Below are 21,847 nucleotides of genomic sequence, written 5' to 3' on the forward strand. Positions count from 1 at the left end.
ATTTTGATACAAGTTTGGAAAAGGATTCTTAAAACAGAAGTCAAGAATAACATTTGACTCACCGACAAATAATTATAGTGTTTCTGTAAACGGATTTCAGCTTTCAGAAAAATTTTATTTATAAAAATCAATGACAATAACATTTTTTTTTTCTTATGTAATTAATATTTTTTCTTATAAACCAAATCAATGGTCGTTTTTTTATTTTATCATTTTTTTTTACTGCAATAAGTATTCATAATTTTTAAAGGAAATCTTTGCTCGATATACAGTAATGTTATTCGATATACAAAAACTGCTTTTTATTGAAAAGAAAAAGTTCTGAAAAATGCTTCTTTTACATAGAAATTTCCGATCTATAAGAGTTTAATATATAAGGGTATAAATGTATTTCTTTTAATTGTATTTCTCAATTTTGTGAGGATTTAATTCGGATCAAGGTTTAATAAATATTTTTAATACTCTTATATTTGGTACGGCTCACAGTGTTTAAAAAATTGAATTGCACTTGAGCTATTTTACAGAAACATGTTTTGAAGCTTGAATGCTCTTTAACATTCTTTGTAAATCTGCTTTTCTTGACTGCTAGTTAAACAGGTCAGATAGATTAACGTCATATTTTGAAACTACATGAGAGATATTTTAGGACGGCCCATAACATTTTGAATTTGATCAGATGATGAAAAGACAAATGAACAGAGATTCGCTCTTAGTTTTTTACGCAATGTCTACCTTCGATTGCTTTAATATGCAACAAACTCCTACATAGGGATAAATTCTGTGGAATTCGGGAAGTCCCGAAGCAGTCACCCTCATGCTCTGAAATAGAGATTCTGTCATCAGAAATATTACGTACATTTCATACTTATTAAAGAATTTCATGAGGTTAATATAATTTTAAAAGCTATTGACATACACCAAGCTTCAATTAAGATGACAGAATTAAGTTATGCCAACGTCTAATTTTGAAGCAAAGTGAGTAGTATTTTGATATTAACATATAAAGTTTGAACTGTGGTTAGATGACGATGACGACACTTGAGCCATCACCCACTAAACTAACAGAAGGACTTATGAAATGTTTACGTAATCTAATCGAGTCTAAAGCCAAACCGTGAACTTCCTATTTTAATGATGCATGAAAGTTATTTTAAAATAGATTTTGTAGTTTTAAATAGCAGTTAAATGAGGAAAATTGCATCCAAGACAAAAATCCTCTCATCTTAACTTTCACATAGTACCATTAAGAGGATATTTCGCGCCGACAGATTAAACGGATATTAGGGTTCTTTGACTGAATCGATTACCGAACTTGCGATCCTGTTGTCTTGAGGCAACGTCTCTGCTACTGTTCGTTTCAGAATCCTGAGACTACCACTTTCGACGATTTTATCTCATTAAGGGGTGAGACATGGAAGGATGAACGCATTTCTGGAATTTTTCGTCATTCTTTGACCTTGATTTCTGCCCTATTAGATACTTTTTCGTTGTTTTGTTTTTACGTATGTGTGAATATCATGTCGTTTTTGACCATATTATTTTATTTTAATTCAAAATTTATTTATTTTATTACCGCGAGTAATTCAAGTTTACTTTATTTTTAAATGTAAACTTCTCCTTTCATATTACCTCTCACCCCTATTTTGAAGAATTTATCCCATCCTAACGCATTCGCAAAAGCGTGAAGGTTTTAAAATCCGTTGGCAAATAATGCTTGAAATTCTGAAGGCATTTCATATTTATGGGTGAATTTTTTAACGCAAACTCAACATATACTTTGCCTTATTCATACTATTAAAAATCAAAATTTACATAACAAATTTCAATCCTAATGACTACAACAATTTCATGTCCTTAATAACTTTAGCATAATACTGTATCACTTTAGGTCTACAGATTTCCTGTAACCAGTTGCAAACTGAATCTCAACTTGAACATATCTTAAAGCAGCTGAAGGGGTACTCTGTATCCAAGCTCACGATAACAGGCCTGAACGCCTCCACTTGGAAGAAAGACATTTTCGATGGCCTGCACGTCGAAGTTCTGGACCTGGAAAAAATCGAAGTAAATGACGCTTCATTTCTCCCAGGCCGTCGCCATTTCCAAGGTCTTGAAAATTCCTTGCAGACTCTAGAAATCAAAAAGAGTTTCAGGAATGGTCACAGGTCTCTCATCAATCTTAAGTTGGATCATTTATCACGTTTAAGCGTAAGTAGGAAATGCATTTTTATTTATTTGTGTTAAAGAAACAGTTTTGAATGTAAAAATTGTATTTTCAATTCTTGGTAATATTTTCATCATTTACTGAGAAGTATATTATTAAACTCCAGATATCAAAGTTTTTAGAGTTCAGTTTCAAATATTAAACAACAGTATTCTATCACGAATCATACAGTTCCATAGCTTTAACTGACTCGCATCTTAACTGACAGGAGATATACGATTTCTCAATTTAATTTCTATAACTATCGACTTTGAATTTAGTGAATACCATAGATGAGTCAGAATAAATAATATATTTGTCTTCCAAGTGGAAAATAATTATGCTTTATATTTGATATTTTATTTAAAAATTACTCAATGGCTGAAAGCTTGTTTTTCCATTGCTACTATTGATTTTGATTTGATATGTTTTGATTCTGAACTTTTTTACGTTTAGGAATCTAATTTTTTTTCGGAATCTAATTTTTTCTATTAAGTACTACTTAAAACTTCAAAGTTATTTTTTATAAAATAATCAATAGTCTTTATATAGCTTATGTAAAGACAAACATTTAAATCGCATGAAAATTTACTAAACAGACTTTAATAAATTTGATTTCCAGTCGGCTAGATTGGCTTATTAATTTGTATACCTTGGAATTGAATTGAACGCAATAACTTCATTTTCACAGAATACTTTTATTTTTTGATATTAACTCACTAAACCAACTTCTCACAAATAAAAAATGCAAATGGAATTAAAATTATTTGAATTTTAGTACTAATATGAACACTATATGAGAATTTATTATATATACGAGCATTTATTATATATACGAGCATATATTATATAATACGAACATTATATAATAATTCATGACATTCTTGGAAGAAAGCCAATGCTTTCCCGAACATCACGGCTACAGTTTTAAATTAAAATATGTACCATCATTTTTAAAACCTTAATTCAGAGAATACTAATTCGAAACAGTAAGGTTTTGGTAAAATTAAGGTTAATTAAAGTATTTTATGAGAAAAATCAAGTATTTATATCAAAATCTATACCTATTATTTTCACTTGGTAAGCACACGTTGCCTAGTTTAAATAATTTATCTTTTATTTGACTGCAATTTGAATTCGAATTTCATCATTCAGATTTAAGATAATTTTGATAAAAGCGAAGTGAATTATTGCCTAGCTATTTACAGATAAAAGCTTTTAACCAAAAAGCTTGTGGAACTGAAGTAATGATATATTAAGCAGTTTTCAAACCCATATTATTTTCTCATATTCATTTTAATAAGGCTATTTAAAGGAATTCTTACTTAGAGTTTTAGGATTTTAATGCATGTTTGTTTGCTGTTTATTAACATTAAATTCGTAATCTTGGGAGAAAACTTTTACAATTTGTTAAATAGCCTCTTAATCAATGGCCTGTTGATAAGAAATTTTTTTGTGTTAATTTCATCATCTGGCATTTATCGCATCTGTTTGCACCTGATTGTCCAGTGTTTCATTCATATTCTCTCAAGGATCTCAAACTTGTAAAAATAAGGGAATATTTATAATAAATTGCAGCGAAATTTTTCTATAAGAATGATAGCAGCTCGAGCACAGTTGTGTGAGAAATAATTCCTGTATATGATTATAGGAGCAATCGAAATAGGAGACGCCCACGCACAATTCTTCTTTAAATGAGCATCCTTTCTGATAAGCGGATACTTCCTACATTGAAATTATTCGAATGATCAAAATAAACGAACCCTTTAAATGATTTTAAAAGTAAAATTCATGAAAACAAATAATAAGGCAGTACTTAATCATCAGTGGCTTTAAAATTTGATATTATATTTCCAGACTATCATTCTGGAAGACAATCATATTCCTGAAGTAGGCAATGATTGGTTCACCACCGGACCTGTAGGACTCACCACTCTGATCTTCGAAAGGAATGGAATCGAAGAGCTGGGAGACCGGGCTTTCGCTTCCTTATCTCAATTGAAATTACTGGCCATAGCTGGGAACCATTTGAGAGAGATTTCAAGATCCGTAATTCCTCGGCCAGCCACTCAGTTGCATACTTTAGATCTTGCGTATGTATTCCTATCATACAGTGTACAGAAAATATGGTTAATTTAATAGAACACTAGATTGTGTAACTTCTTGAATTTTAACTGCAAATTTTAGATCTTGCCAGGCATCCTTATTGTAGAGTACAGGGAAAAATTGTTAACATAACACTAGATTGTATAACTACACTTACTTTAATTGCAAATTTTAGATCTTGCTTATGTATTCCTATTCCAAAGTACATGGTGAAAATTGTTAATAGAGCCTTAGATTGTGTAACTATACTTATTTTAATTGCAAATGTTATATCTTGCTTATGTATTAATATTGAAGAGTACATGGAAAAAATGTTAATAGAAACTAGATTGTTTTAGACTTGAATTTCAACTGCAAACATTAGATCTTGCATATGTATAGTATATGGGAAAAATTGTTAACAGAACACTAGATTGTGTAACTATACTAATTTTAAATGCAAACTTTAGATCTTGAGCATGTATCCCTTAAGTACAGTACATGGAAAAAAATTGGTAACAGAACACTAGATTGTGTAACTACTTGGATTTTAACTATTTAACAGTAAAATAATCGCTAAAAATGTATGCATTCAATACAAGAGGATAAGATTTTTCACAAAAAAGTATTTCATTGCATATAGAATAATTACAAATAAGGATGTTAAATTATTATGAACTAAAGGAGCCAAAAATATACATGCTCTTAATTATTATAACATAAAGAATCGGCAGTTTTAAAACCTTTACTTGAGGTACATGGTGGTCCAAAAAAGCTTCCCCTATATATGAAACCCTAGCGGCCTATTCGCTCAACCAATCGAACCAAAATTTCAGACATGGTTGTTTGAAGGTATGCGCTGGAGATTGTGAGGATTCTAAACAACGCATAACTCACGGTTACGGCCACAGTGAGAGAATTTTGAAATTTTCGAATGGCAACACCCACTTTTTCCTTGCGCAAATTGATCCGCGAATTTTAAAAACTATAAATGGCGCTGGAACGATTAACGTGTGACGAAAATTGCCGCCGTAAAGCATATGCAAAGAAGAGCATTATAAAGGAATAATGACAACACAGAGAGGAAAGAGAAAAAAAGTTTTTATTGGAATGGAAAGTTATAATTACAGGTTTTCAACGTGTTCATCTTCGCAGGCGACAACGCATTGCATTGGGGAGGTTGTGGACAACAATACCGAAAGTAACATGAAAGGAAGAATCTGCATAACTTCACGTATTATCGCATCTTGCAATTCTGACAGAGTTGCATAATTCTATTATTTCTGAATTGCAGCAACGAAATGTCATTAGGGACATTGTATGGATGCAAGATGCGGCTCCTCCACACGTCGCCCAATGTGTTCGACCAGTGCTGCAACAACACTTTGGTGATAGTGTCATCTCTAGTAACTTTGCAGTTTCGTGGCCACCGCGATCCCCCGACTCACTCCTATGGATTTCTGGTTCTGGGGTTATCTGAAATCTAAGGTGTATACGCCTGGTCCATGAGATGTGTCAGAATTGCAAGATGTCGAGATGTGTCAGAATTGTTTTTCAATGCGCTGATCAATTTGCGCAAGGAAAAAGTGGGTGTTGCCATTCGAAAATTTCGAAATTCTCTCACTGTAACCGTAACCGTGAGTTCTGCGTTGTTTAGAATCACACAATCTCCAGCGCATACCTTGAAACAACCATGTCTGAAATTTTGGTTCGATTGGTTGAGCGGATAGGCCGCTAGGATTTCATATATAGGGGAAGTTTTTTTGGACCACCCTGTACTTACTTGTTTTCAATAACATGGAATAATTATTAAATAACAGGCATAATAGTATTCCCTAAAGACAAAGAGAGAGTGTAAATAGTTATAGTTTTTTATACTCTTAGTTCAAGCTGCAAACCGACTGCATGAAAAAAGCCACAATTATAATACTAAGCCATCATTATACACCAATAAAAATCTGAAATAGAAAAAAGAATCAATCCACCATTTTTATTCTATCCATCCATTTATTCATTATATTCAACCCATCCATTAGCTTCTACAAAATACAATATAAAACAATGAAAAAAATTGGTTTATTGATTTGATTTCAGTGATAAACATGATTTGCTTTTCAGGTACAACAAGCTGCGGACTTTGCCAAACGATTTGTTCGCCGATATGCCGTCTCTCAGAGATGTGAATCTTGATTACAACTTAATTCATATTCTTCAGGAAGATACCTTCTCGGCAGTGTTATCACGGCTCACGGCTTTGTCTCTTGAAGGTAAGAAATTATAGTGTATTATCTTAAAGATATCTGATCTTAAGATTGATGATTGTCTGATATTAAAGATATGAATCGTTTATTTTTTTTATCGGTGTTGAAGCTTTGTAAGACAGAAAAAATGTTTGATTGGAAAATTTGATCTATTTTTGAACTGCCGTGGCATAGAAAAGGGTGCATTATTTAACTAGATGTAGTATTTATTCAAATTGGACATAAACGTCTATATTATAAAAACAAAATTCTATCATGAAACTATAAAAAATACCGAAAAGATAATAGACATGGAAACTTTTTAAAAAATATGATAAAGAAATGAGATGAAGGAATTTTTGAATCATCCACAATTGCGCATGTAATTATGATATTACATATTTTTGATTTATAAAGAGTGTCCCAAAATTAACGCATGATTTGAATTCGCCACCATTCGTGCAGTAAAATGTTGGCAACTCTATTAAAAAAAGTCCTTTCAACAGCTGATAGTTTAGGTTTAGTAAAAATGGAGCATTACGCGATAGAACAAAATTAACGCAAGATTTGAATTAAATAAATAACACAGATTTTTTTAATTGTTATTTTTTTATTGAATCCTAAAGTACACAAGATAGGGTTATGCATGAAATAAGACATAGGACAAATGGCGACTTTCAGGTATATGCGCACTCATTTGTTGAAATTTTCCATGACTATTTTGTATAAATGTGGAAACGAAATTCCGTTACATTTATACAAAATAGTCATGGAAAATTTCTTATAATTTCATATAAGTAGATGAAAATAATAGACGAATTGCAGGAAGAGTTATTGAATTATTTTCTAAGTTCCGCATTTCAGCAAAGAAAACAAACACGAACACAAAAAAACACGACACTCACTTAGAAAACAATCTCATAATGACCCCAAGAAAGATCATGGGAAATATACTTTGATGTTAATAAGGTAACGCCATCTGTTGTTTCAAAAGAGAAGGTAGTAGAGTTATGTAACCGCTACAAGCTTTTATATTGCATTTATAAGTGTATGAGGCATAAATAAAGACTGTATAATATTTTCTAAAAAAATTAAAAGTTAATTTATAATATTTTTTAAATCTTATTTTCAGGAAACCCACTGGAATGTGACGAAAAATTGCAATGGGTCTGCAGTTCCCGGGCAAATGTCATTTCAGGAAAATGCATTCTGTCTGCTACCAGCAATGGAAGATCTGTCCGTCAGTTTTGTGGAGTATAAATTAGCAAAATGCTACAATTGTATTCGTTTTTTAATAATAAATTATTTACAATTTAATTAGCAATTCTAGTCTTTTTAAAAACATTGAATTTAGTTTGTTTCTAAACTATTGACAAGTAGCATTTTTATATAGGCTGTTGACACTGATCAAATAAATTCATTAGAGAAAGACATATAGTTCCAATTGGAAAAATACTTTAAAAATTCTTCAAATTATATTATGTTTTATAAGAAAAAAATATACATACAGAAGAACTATAAAAGAAAGAAAAAGAACTGTAAAAGTATTATATTTTATGTTTTTTTGAGTGAAGAAATGCAATTCCAAAAAAGTTATGAATTTTAACTCTTTATACGGTCTTCCGATCCTATCAGTCATTGTCATTAAAAACTGATCGGCTTTCTAAAATATAAAATAAAAAGTTAATCATTTTATGATTAAATTGAACGAATTATAGCTATTGAACTTAATTGGGGATCATATAAAATTATTTTAAGAAACAATATGTAAAAGTAAAATATCGATGCATAATTCCAATTAGCAAACGATCTCTTAAAAATCTCTGGCGGTTCCGAAATTATCGATTACAAATGTCTAAAATATTGATTTTTCATTTTTTTTATAAATCGATTGTTTTAAGCACGCAAAAATGTTTTTGTTTTGTTTTGTTTTGTTTAAAATGTTAAAGTTTCAAGAATATTTTAATAAATATGATTTATTGGTCCTGGGGACTTTATAAGAAGTTAATTTTTGTAACTTTTGGAAAAATACGTTTATTGTCTCAAATAATATAAAAATTATTCTTCCCGTTATTTAAAGCTTTTTTTCCTATTAGAAATATATGCCTGTCTATAACGATTTAAAAATTAGCTATTCGGCCACTATAAGAATTAATTCCTTTTAATCCAGAATTTAATTCATTAAAAGGGGGACCCCTTCGATGAAAATATTACACGTAAACTGGAATTTTAACCACATTAATAATGCATGTTAATTTTTATTGAAATCGCAGAATCTCTTTTTTAGAACTCTCATTGTGATTCAGATTTCCTAAAGTATAGTTTTCAATGTCTCATGCATTATTTATTTTAATTCCCAGAATTTTATTAGCAATTTTCTTCTACTTTCTATTATGCAAATTAAAATATATTTTAAAAGTCGTTTTCATTTCTATTATTTTTCACTTTTAAATCTTTCGTAAATTATCAGTATAAACTATAGCATTCTGTAATCAGTTTTTTTTTCAGATTTATTACCAAAGGTGTTTTTGTGTGAAATCTAGATTTAGTGACGATTAATAGATTAATTAAATTAATAAAACATTAAATTATTGAGTTGACAAAGGAAACACTGAAATATGCAAAATAAAGGAACTCTAGTTTACAAAACATTTAGAAAGAAATCAGTTAAAAATTACATCTGTACAAATATATTATAAGTTAGATTGAATTAAAATAGGCAAAGATCAAGCTGGTTAAAAACAAGTTACCAAGTTCTATTATAAATAAAGTTGGCATATGTTTTGGTTTATGATGTTTTTAACCAAGTTGTGCAAACGCAAATTATTAAAATTATTCCTTACTTTTGAAATTTCTGATCAAAGTGGAATTGGAAATTAATCAACATTTAACTATCACAAACAGTTTTCATGCAGTCTTATTTAGCTTGATGTAATTCATATTTACACAATTGAAATTTTTTTAGACCTTTTATTTTGAAATTTGGCCCACTTTCATCACAATACATTATTTTAAGGTTTTTCGAACTATTTATTGATTGTTTGATTAAATTTTGATTCTATACTAGTAGAGCCATCTAACGGCAAATGAGAGAAAAATTAGATTTTAAAAGAAATCATAATATTTAATAGAGATTTAACAATGTACTCTAGAAAAATAGATTTCTAGAAATTTCACAATATTTAACAAGGATTTGATAGTAAATTTGAGAAATATAGATTTCAATCGAATTCATAATATTTCACCGAAATTTAATAGTGAATTAGAAAAAAAAATACATTTCAAAAAGATCAACATTTAAGAGAAATTTAGTAGTGAATTCGAGGAGATGCAGAATTCAGGAGAATATTTAACACATATTTAAAAGTGAATTTGAGAGAAAAAATAGATTAAAAATCATAATATTTATTAAATTATATATGTTTTACTATGAAATATTTTAATAATACGTTTGTCGATAAATTATAGAAAAGTTAAAAAGTATAGACCGTTTAATTATTTTAAATAAGTATTATTAAGTAATAATAATTATTTAACTTCTTATTTTAAATAAGAAGAATTTTTATTTCTTTAACTTACTATTAAACCAATGTTTTTGAAAATTGTTTTTAATAAATTTCTTTTTTTATGTTCAATTCTTTTATATTTTTTCTTTTAAAAGCATATTTGAAGAACTAATATTACATTCATAGGTTTTACAATAAAAGAAAAGTTTTAAACTATTTTTTTAAATTTAATTTGTTTTATTTTAGTCTTCGAAATAAAATAGAATCGCTATCGGTAACCATATGTACTATAGCGAAATATTACGGAAAGTAGGCTGCAATAGATTATATTTATTTAATTAAATTAGAAATGAAAGCTCATCTCTATTCCCATCTATTTGGCAAGTTCTAGGATATCCAGATCATCAGTGACACATTCACTCATTGCTTAAGCATTAGTTTCCCTCAAGTGAAAAAGAGTAAGAGAAGGTATTGTGATTATCAAAAATATTCTACCTCGAGATTTTTGATAAATCTTCGTGTTTTAAATTCCTTCCGACATAAAAACACATATTTGATTTTATATTTGTCCATCTTTTGCGAATACCTTAAATCGACAATGGGAAAGACAAGCAAAAGAAATTTGATATAAGTTCTTTAATTGTCTTTTTAAAGGTTGACAATTTAACGGTCTGTCTGTCCATATGTATGTGAACTGATAACTCAAAAACACTGCGAACTTGATAAATGGAATTTGGTACATGGTTTTGATACCGTGTGGTGAATAGCTTATATAGCCAGTTAACAAGTACGCTACCCGAGCAATTGCTTTTGTATCATGGTCATGTTACTGGACTGCGAACCACAAGGACTCCGGTTCCATCCTTGCGCATCACAATCCGCCCCATCGGTGACCTCGGACGATGAACATTCAACCTTCGTACAGCTATTGTGGCGCCATCTACCCGCAGCAAACCAAAGTCGTTAGACTCACTTGACGCAGCAACATAGAGTCGTCAGACTCACTTGACGCAGCAACCACTCGCCCACAAACGCTCGCCATAACGCTTGGCGCTTCTCAAATGGGTACAGGCGCATTAGAATCAACAGCTAAAACATCACCACTCGACAGCCATATCGTTCTTCTCACCTCCGACTCACTGGAGGGAGAGTCTGTGGTGAATAGCTTATAAGCCAGTTAACAACTACGCTACCCGAGCAATTGCTTTTGTATCGTGGTCATGTTACTTGACTGCGAACTACAAGGACCAAGGTTCTATCCGCACTCATCGCAATTCGCCATAACCCAAATGTTGGATTTGTATTAAATTTTATATCCAAACCTCCAAAGGAAAAAAGTTAAAATCATATCCCATTCGTTTCTTTACTAGACAAATCTAAGCATAAAACGTAACTGTTTAAATTATGGATATATCATTTTTCTCTGTAATTTCAATTTATTCAAACCAAAGGAAATAGTCTCCTCAAAAACATTCTCGCATCATCTCTAATAAACTTGTCATGCCAGAGAATGCCTTATATTAATCACAACCAATATTTCTCTGAACCAGTTATTCGCAAAGGCGGCTGGATATTAATAAATTTTAAATAAAACCAATTAAGTAAAAAATTGTGAATAACTACTGAAAAGAAACTTCCTTTCAATGTAGACATACGGAATGATAGAATTGTGTCAAAGAATTGAGAGAAATTAAATGGAGCCAGCTTCGTAACCTGAACATTAAAGGAAAGAAAAAAAAAAGATTTGTAACTATTTTAATAATTAATTTTTTGATTGATTCACGATAAATTATGTTTTTGCTACAACATCCTTCTAAATATATTCCATGAAATACATTTGCATAGACCGAACATAGAAATTTTAGTTTAGTCAATAAATAAAACGAAAATTTTTTGTTTTTACTACGATAAAGAAGGTTTAATGAATTTAACGACATCAAAATCATCTCACAGACTCATCAAAAGAGATTAAATAGATGAACAATATAAATTTTGTCAACTTGATTGTTTAAAATAAAATGAAAGAAAAAATAATTTTAGTTTGCCATAAATTCTTGTTTTTCAGTCTTATCAAGTAATTAAAGGGAAAAATTTAAGAATTATGCTTTCAGTATTATAATTTGATAGAGCGATGATCCGATACCTAGAAAAACTAGCTGGTATCCAAAGGCAGCTAGAAAAATTGTACATATTATTGATTTACTCAAATACAGAGTTTTATTATATGATTTTACGAAATAAAAGTTTAATATTTTATGAAAACTTTTATCTTAGCACAGCATTGATGAAGGACTTATTACTTTTGTGAAGAATATGACGAAATATTTCTAATATGTATGTAACATTTGTTATTAGGTGTGATGAAATCAGATGTAAAAATATTTTATGAGATAATGTCTATTGAAATCAAATAAACTTCTTTTAAATCTTATAAGTCTCTTAAATCTTATAAAAATCTTATTTTTTCTACAAAATTTAATGTTTTTCTCACTGTTTTATTTAATTACATTAATTTTATAGTTTTATTGGAACTGCTTTAAAATGACTTCCTGTGTTCTATTGCATTTTAGGAAGAAGACAATTCAACATTAAACTGCTTCGATTCGCTTTTCATGCTTTAACCCTTTCTAGGGCATTGGAAAGTATGCTTCCCACCAAATTTATCAATCTTTGTATGAAATTTTGTAGGTTGGCATAAGTTCTGACAAATTTTTTTAGAAAGACAGAAATTTAGATGCTTCAGTTCTTTATCTCAATCAAAATGATGTGTCTTGATTTGTTACTTTATTATTAATTCACCAAATTAATTAATTAATCAAATTAAATTTATCTAATAAGCTAAATGATACCCTTTTCTTATTCTAATTTCAAGCCTAAAAATATTTTAACATAATTTGACTAGAAAAAAATGGCCCTTTAAAGGGTTAAAAAATTGTTAATGGTTAAATTTTTATTTCTTTTGTATTTCGTCTATGTTATTTGCTAAAAAAGATACATGCTGCAACTATTTTCAAATTTTGACTTTACAGAAAATTTATCTGTGATCAGCGTCATCATTGATCAAAATACTCTTTAATTCATTGAAAAACAACAGGTGTTATTACTTAGATAATAGCATTTATCAAAAGCATCTCTTTTTTGATCAAATTCTTTTGAACAGAGAAGAAAACAACAGGTGTTAATACGTTGCTAACGATGTCTATCGAAAATATTTTGAAATAAAAAAATAATATGGTATTTTTTTAGAAGATATATGTAGATTTAATATCGGAAGGATTAAAATTATCCTTCTGAGTTATTTTAATTCAGAAATTGAACTAGAAGTTGATGATCTGCTACATAAAACTGAATTTTTCTCTGATTTTGAAAAACTATTTTTATAGTTCCGATATTTAATTTGATTAAATAGGGCATAGCTTTTCATGTGATAATCAAAATAAACGGAATTTCTTTGGAATCATTTTACCTGAAAACAAGCCAAAACAATGTTTGGATTCAGTACGTGTCTCTTGCTGCTTTCTTTTTGTGTTTTAATTTCTGCTCAACTTTGTCCGCCTCAAGAAGATATTCGACCATGCATGTGTCTTAATAGAGAAGGCTTAAATCATATCCACTGTGACGGCATATCATCTCTGAGCGAACTACAGAAGTCCATAAAGAGACTTCAGGGTACAAAAGCATTTACTTTCACCATTTCTGATTCGGATTTCGAATATTTACCTTACGACATCTTCAAAAACATGAGCATTCACCATCTGAGCCTTTCCAAATCGAAATTGAATAGGATTGGCAATCTTGGGGACCCCCAGTTCGAAGGCTTGGAGACATCCCTAGAGTCTCTGACCATAACAGAATCGTTCACTCGTAAGCACCCTTTCGCCTATGTCTTCATGGACCATCTCAAAAGTCTAAAAACGCTTGAGGTTCGGAGGAACCATGTGGAAGTTCTGCACAACGAGTGGTTCAAGAAAGGATTGCCTGACTTACGAGTCATACGTTTTGTGCAGTGTGTTATTCGAGCAGTTGGATGGAGAGCGTTGCAAAGTTTGAGAAATTTGAAAGTTATTGATTTATCAGATAACGCGATCAACTATATTCCAAGAACAGCGTTTCCAGAACCAGCACCGTCTCTTGAAGAGATAAATTTAGAGTAAAGTATAATTTTTTTCTCTTATAACTCATACACATTATGTCCCCTCCCCTGTTTTGTAGTTCCTATTAGTACAAAATGCCCAACAACATTGTTACGATATCTTCCCGATATTGGCCAACATTCAGAATAACGAGCAGCATCCAGAAAATATCGTACAATGTTTTGTGCTAATAGGGGATAGGAGAATTTTTTCTTCATAAGAGCCAGATTTGTCTCATTTGCATTAAATATCCAACAAAAGTGTTATGATAGCTTCATTACATTGTACGACATTCAGAATATCGAACATTATAGAAGTACCGTGCAATATCTAATGTTAATAGGATGGCCATGCTATATCAATATGCTGTTGATTAATGTTATTTTTGTAACTATTCTTTGTGTAACCACTACAATAAAGGGCACATATCAAATGCAAGTTAGGAGACCGAATCGCCGCAAAAAATTAAAGCGATCATTGTGATAAAAGCATAATAGCGCCATTCCATTCAGAACATAGATTTAAGCAGCACGGTGATATATTTTATAACCGATTGTTTCAACAAAATGATTTTTTTTTAATATAGCAATGAATTCCTCTGGATATACACGGCATTATAATCACAACAGCATGGGTTCGTAATGTGTAAGTACCTATGATTAATGAATTAAATAATAATAATTGCTAGATTACTAATATATTTGAATTTTTAAAAACATTAATTAAAATAGATGGAATATTAATTACTTACCATATGAGTTCGTTTAATGAATACACTATAAATAAGATATAAATAAAGATAAATTGTATAAACAAGAAAAAGCTGATGCTGATAATTTCTCATTTTTTTTTTTATTATGCATTGCGGAAATACCTATACATTAAAAATGGTTTGTTAAAATTCGTTCTAAGCTGTATATCAATTCTACATTATAACAAATGTGATTATCAGCAGTCATGGCGCCATCTATTAGGAATAAAAGCATTCATAAAATTTATAACTAACGCCTTTTTTTTGTGCTCAACTTTAGTTAGTGGATTTAGACGTTTTGCTACCACGGGCAAAGAACAATAAGATAACCACTTTTAATTTCTGATCAATACAGTTTATCATTTTAATATATTTTTTAATTTAATCAACATCATTTTTGGAATTAATTTTTCATTTTGAATTAACTTTGTGAATATGTGATTATTTCTTTATGTATTTTTATTTATGTGTGATTGTATCGTCTCCATGTTTATGCCCAATTGTACTAAAGCAGTTACTTAGTACTTGTCTGGTAATAATCTGGAGAGTATAATAAAACAGATAAGAATCCGACGAATTTTACTTGACAAAATTTTTAATAATATAATAATTGTTAATATTCAATTATTATATTATTAAAAATTAAGTTAATATTTTTTACTAAGTTCTAACTTATAATTTTTATGTTATGTGATTTGGTTAATAATAATGATATATCTATTTATCTATATCTACATCTATCTATCTATATTATTATTAGTTAGAAATCCTTTGTACACATTTGGAAATAGGTGAAACTCTAGAAAAAAAATAGAATATAAAAGAACACACATTCTGATTTAATTTTTGTAAACTTTCAAATTTATAAAAACTAAAAATTTCTGGCAACATCAACCTAACATATAATTATTACAGGAATTCATATCTACTGAAGTTAGAAAAATATAGACTGCTGCCAGCTGTAAACAAAAGACTGTAAACATTATGTTGGTTCAAGCCATCGTTTGCGAGTGTGTCAATTTATTGCTGTAACTATTTATCTTCTCAACTTAACACTGCTTCAAAACAGAAGCAATTTGTTTCTTATTCCGGTTTATCTAAATGCAAGCTTATCACCTTCGATCATTAATCTTTTCTTGTTGCACGTGTTTTTTCTCAAAACTAGCCTTGTACATTACTTTCTACGTGCTTTACTCAAACTTAACCTTGGTCGTTTCTGTTGCACGGTAGCAACTTGGCAGGTGGCACTGATACTTCCTGTGGCGTTTTCGTTTCTTTTTTTATTTTATTTATTTTATTTTTTTATTTTTTATTTTAACTGAAACAACACTTAATGCAATATCTCCGAAAGCAATTTTCTATATCTTCTATAAACTACATTTCATATATTAAAAATAATTTTCGTTCTATTTTGTGTGAACTGAAAGAATCGGTTCTATAAAGAAAAAAAAAAAGAAAAACTTTTATTTAAAAGAGATTTTAGCTTGTTTCTTATATTTGTTACATTTGCTATTTTAAATATTATAATTCGGATTTATGTTCATGCCTATGATTATAAATCAAGTAATTGAAATAATAAAAAGGTATTGCAAAATGCAATAAAAATATTCCCAAAAATTACAGAAAAAAATTGTATGAAAATAAAACTGGAATCATAGAAATCCTTATTTTTTTCAATTTTAATGTGAGGAAAATATGACTTTCATATCTTTTTATATGCTCAAAAGATCATACGGTTAATTTAATTTCATTAAAAAATATAAAATTTTGAAAACATTCTCTTAGTAAGCATCTATTACTTAAGAAATAACTTTATGCCGAATTTAGTAATTATCGGTCTAAATGTTTGGAAAATATTTTGAACTATTTTTTCATTTTACATATCACGAGTTGTACAGAGAATATGTCAAACAAAACTAAATTCGTATGTTAAAAATTTCTTAAAATATTGAAATAGTTAATAAAAAGTAAGTCAAACTTTGACATTTTTATCCAGTTTTCCATCTACATTTTTCTGAAAGAAATATTGCGAGAAAATGATTTATATGTCATCTTAAAGAGCAAACAATTATCTTTTTAAGGAAACCAATCTAACTGCCGTTTATCCTTTCTTAAAATTTTATAAATTTTCAAAATTCCTTTTTTACCCGAATTTACAGCAGTGCTGTTTATTATTGTAATAAAATTAAAATAAATTTTAATATTTTATCGAATTCTTTCAAGCATTTTTGTATTGATTTAAATAACAATCGAAATATTGCTTTAAATACTAAAATTTTAACAGAATAGTAGAATTTTTACTTCCGTTATATTATTTCAGGTCATTTAAGATAATTGATTGTCTCTCCTTACGAACTGAAAAACCTAGCGAAAAAAAGAAGGAACGCTATGCGGTGATTTCCAGTCAGAAACACTAACACCAAAAATAAGAAAATGATACTTCAAATCATCGTAATAAAAATAATTATCTGAAGAGTTCCTATTGCACCATAGTAATTAAGGGGAAAGAAAAAGGGAATTGCAATAATTGCTCAATTCGTACCAGGTAAATCAAAGATGAAAAATGTTTTGGCTGCTGACTGAAGGGTCAGTCGCCACGGCAGACAGCGAATGAAAATTAACAAAAGGCGCTTTAGCGTAAAAGCATTTTATGATTGTTGAATTATTATAAGCATTTCGATTTGAAAATATTTCTATTCCGAGTACAATCGGTTTATCAGCTAGTTAAATACTAATATCCCTTAATGAGTTTCTAAATAATTTGTTACGTTGTGCCATTTCAAACTAATCTTTTATAATCTGAATAATAATCTCTTATGTTTCAAATATTATCTATTTATTCCCCTTTTTTGCCCTTACTGCATTAAGAAAAAGTGTACTAACTTGTCTTGTTTGATTTTTGTGTAGGCGAAATGTTTTGTCGAGCCTCCCAGAAGATTTCTTCAGCAACATGCCGAATCTCAGGATCGTGAATCTGGAGTTGAATGAATTCTCTACCATAGATCAGGCAATATTTGGTAATGTTTGGAGCCATCTGCAAATTTTAAACATCGATTGTAAGTAAAGTATATGGGTGAAAAACATTTTGTAGATATTTTTGGATGTTTCACTTCTCTTATATAGGATACAATTCCTCATTATTTATTTATAAATTTTTCTTTAATTGCTTATGTTTTTTTTTTTGTATATTTTGAAGTGATTGTAAGGATTTCTGATTCAAAATGAGAACATCCATTGCTATTATAAAGTAGGTGTTTCAGGCGGCGTCATAAAAATGTTTAATGCTGACTTTTTTTAAGGACAGTCACAGTCTCATGATAAATTCAACTAAGGAGAACTTTGTGAGAGTTTAAAAGTACTTTGAGGGGGGAAAAATCTAAATTTCTGGTTTTACCATTCTTGTTTTGAAATCTGCATTAAATCTCCTAACCTATTATTCGACTGTTAAAATCGATTTCATTTTCGGATTTTTTATGCATTCTGAATTTATCTTTGTACAAGTGGTCCATTAACTCTCTAAATGAAACCTGTCAAGCAGTGTAAGTGAAATCTTTGAACGAGTGAAACGAGAACCACACCTTGATGCTGCCTATCTAGAAGACACTGAATAAGAAAGAAAAATAACCGTGGTTGCTTTTAACTTATCCATTTAACTGTCCGGTCAACTTGAAAATTTAAATTCATACGTTATTTAAAATTTTTACTTTTGGAAATTATAGAAATGAATAAACTTAGCAATTAGGTTTTAAAAAAAATCCATGTTTTGGGTAACTGAAGTTGAATATTCAGCTAAGATTAAAAATGTGTTAAAACTATCAATATTTTTTTTAATCATGTGTCGATATGATGTTGTTTTGGTGAATGGTAGCGTTTACAAAATTAATAAAAATAATTTATTAATGATGTTATTAAAATCTTTTTTTAAAAAACAAGAATTAAAAGAAAGAAATGCAGAGATTTGACACTTGTTGCGCGTCGAATAATAACCTGTCTTATAAATACCCGAGGAAATATAGAAATCTGTTTTTATTTTTTAACGGAATTTCTGCTTTCACAATTATGTTTTCAATTAAATTCAAACTGAGATTTTAAAGATCAGAAATAATTAAAATAAAAAACAAAAAAAACGAAATAATTTTTAAATTTTTCAGATATACTTGTCCCACAAGGAAAAAAAATTACATAAATGATGTTTATTGGTACTGATTGACAGAAGTTAACTTGCACAAATAAATTTCATTTCGATTTACCATAGATTTCCTATAGAAAATGCTATGGTTTTACAAAGAAAATATTTCAATATGAAAAGTGCCACTGACTTTTAAAATTATTATATGAATGTTTACAGCACTATTTCCAAAGGAATTAATTTCTCAAAGTTCTTAGCTGATGACAAGCGGATATTGGTTGCTACTAATTTTTGTCTGCTTTCATATTGCTTAAAAAATTGCTGAGATGCGCCATTTTTCTAAACAGCTAAAGTGAAGTTTTTATGTCAGAATGCCAGCAAATCGTCTGCATAGAATCATTAATAGCCCATTTCCGACTGGGTCAGAAATTGGCTTAGGTTTCTGTACATAAAATGGGTCAGAAAACTGTTGATTAAACATATTAGAAATCTTCTTCAAATAAATAAATTTTTAAGAAATATATATTTTCTGGATTATAATATATTACCACTATTATGCATATGCATTTTGAACTATTAAAATCTTTAATCAAAGTTTAAGTAATTGCATTTTTTAATATATTGGAATATTAACTATTTGCTAAATGGTTACATTTCAATAGCTATACTGGTATTTCATAAGTCCGATAAAATAATGGTTTTTAATGTTGAATTTGATAGAAATTTATTACTTCTTTATAATTTTTCGAGATAATTAAATGCTTATGCTTCTAAGTAAGGGAGTAATTAACTAATATATATGATTAGTTTCGGAAAAAATGTTATTGGCTTGGTCATTTTTAAATAAATAATTTTAGAATAAATTAAAATAAATAAATTATATTTTTAATGAATTAAAGTAAATAAATATTAAATAAATTATATTTTTAATGAATTAAAGTAAATAAATATTAAATAAATTATATTTTCAATAATTTAAAGTAAATAAATAATACATAAATTTTATTTTCAATAATTTAAAGTAAATAAATAATACATAACTTGTATTTTTAATAAATTAAATAAAAAGATCATATTTTCAATAAATCAAAGTAAATAAATTATATTTTCACTAAAATGTAGAATAAAAGTACTAACTGAAAGAAATTAACACTGATTAAAAAAGTGTTGAAAAGTGAAATTAAACTGATTAAATTAATTCTCAAAAGAGGGACCTCATAATATGTATTATTTAGGACCGCAAAATGCAGAAATCCACCACTGAGAAAGTCAGAAAATCGTTAAACCGAAAGTATTATTTGAAAGTCATTTCTCAAAAATCTTTATCTAACATGTCGCCCTCTAGGAACAAAACATTGAAACATTCTTTAAATATCTAATAAAAATAAATATCTTCTTGCCTTCATTTTCGGAACAACTTATACGTTTTTATTTTTACTTGCTCTCAAACACATATCATCGAAATATGAGGGTTTTAGATTATTAATTTTTCCTTAGGGATAATAGGATTATATATTCCCACTTTATATTATAGAATATACATATCATTTATTCTGAAATTTAAGAAAAGAAAAAGCAATACTTTTATTTTTCTGGTGAAAAATATTGCTTTTTCCTCTAAATTCTTAACAAAAGTGATATATTCCAATTTTATTTTGCACTTTTATAATTAAATGACTGAGTTTCTTTGCATATTTATACTTAGTGGGCTAAAATAAATAATGATTTATTTTTTCAGTTAATCCAATTGTGTGTGATTCCAAAATCAAGTGGATATACGAGGGGAAGGACAATTTAGAACAGAAGCTCGTAGGTCTTTGTTTCAAGCCCTTTACTTTATTCGAGAGAGAAATACACTCCTTAAAAATAGAGGAACTGAAATGATTGTTTAATTAAATTCTTTTTTTGCAGCTATTTTCTTTAAATTATGCTTGCTATAGATAATAACAATTTGTGTTAACGTTATATGTTGTTTGAAATTGCGATAAAATAAAGTCATTTTAGCTCGATTTTTCACGTAAATATTATTATGGGTTTTTTTAAAACAAAAACTATTATGATATTGTTTTAACTTACAGAGATTTCAAGTATTCACAATTATTTTCGAATACATTATATTGCACATAATAGGTTGTTAATGATAATAAAGGGATAAATAATCGAATTTGATTGTTATTTAATTATTATTTTTAATGTGATTTCTATTATTTTTAAAAGCTATTAAATGTTCTTTCCTATTTATCAGATTTAAATCTAATAACTAAATGTGGAAAAAAAATCAAAAATAAAAACAATAAGATATCCGTGGATCATACAACTACTCTTATTTCAAATTAAATTTGTGAATATTCAGGCAATGTTGAGAAAAATAAAAAAAATAGCGATTATTTGTGTCATCTATCCTCTTTTAATTCTTAAAAAAATTTAAGCTTCAACTTCGGATTTTCATTTTCAAATTTCGCAAGATACCTTTTTGAAAGTGATATGGACAGAGGCCACTTTCAAACCAGCAAACCTTACACAAAACCAGCAGGAATGATCTCCTAAAATTTCCTGGAAAATTTGCTAATAAAAACGTCATTTCTTTCCCTCCCAAATAAGACTGCAGATTTATACAAAGGCCGTGAATACCACAAGTGCTCAGATTTTTATTTTCAGAGTTCCCTAGTCAGAGTTTTGTTGTAATACATAAAACCAAATATGCATTTTGGACAGCATTTTTCTGACCGAGCTGAAACCAACATTTGTCTCAGAGTTACCATCTTAACAACAAGATCACATACCATATCTCATTTAAGTC

General features: G+C 28.9%; 2 protein-coding genes across 2 annotated transcripts; both read left to right on the forward strand.

The window, feature by feature from the left end:
- The first annotated feature begins 1,028 nt into the window (after positions 1 to 1,028).
- Positions 1,029 to 7,839, forward strand: LOC129962764 (leucine-rich repeat and fibronectin type-III domain-containing protein 4-like). Its single transcript, XM_056076760.1, has 5 exons — positions 1,029 to 1,086; positions 1,889 to 2,208; positions 4,061 to 4,296; positions 6,407 to 6,555; positions 7,661 to 7,839. The coding sequence occupies exons 1-5, from the start codon at positions 1,029 to 1,031 to the stop codon at positions 7,786 to 7,788; spliced, it is 891 nt and encodes a 296-aa protein (XP_055932735.1). The 3' UTR covers positions 7,789 to 7,839.
- A 5,431-nt stretch (positions 7,840 to 13,270) lies between these two features.
- On the forward strand, positions 13,271 to 21,056 carry LOC129963548 (protein artichoke-like). Its single transcript, XM_056077997.1, has 3 exons — positions 13,271 to 14,184; positions 17,826 to 17,974; positions 20,786 to 21,056. The coding sequence occupies exons 1-3, from the start codon at positions 13,520 to 13,522 to the stop codon at positions 20,929 to 20,931; spliced, it is 960 nt and encodes a 319-aa protein (XP_055933972.1). The 5' UTR covers positions 13,271 to 13,519; the 3' UTR covers positions 20,932 to 21,056.
- The last annotated feature ends 791 nt before the right edge of the window (positions 21,057 to 21,847 follow it).

Source organism: Argiope bruennichi, chromosome 3 (assembly GCF_947563725.1).
Source record: "Argiope bruennichi chromosome 3, qqArgBrue1.1, whole genome shotgun sequence".
In the NCBI taxonomy this organism is placed as follows: Eukaryota; Metazoa; Arthropoda; class Arachnida; order Araneae; family Araneidae; genus Argiope; species Argiope bruennichi.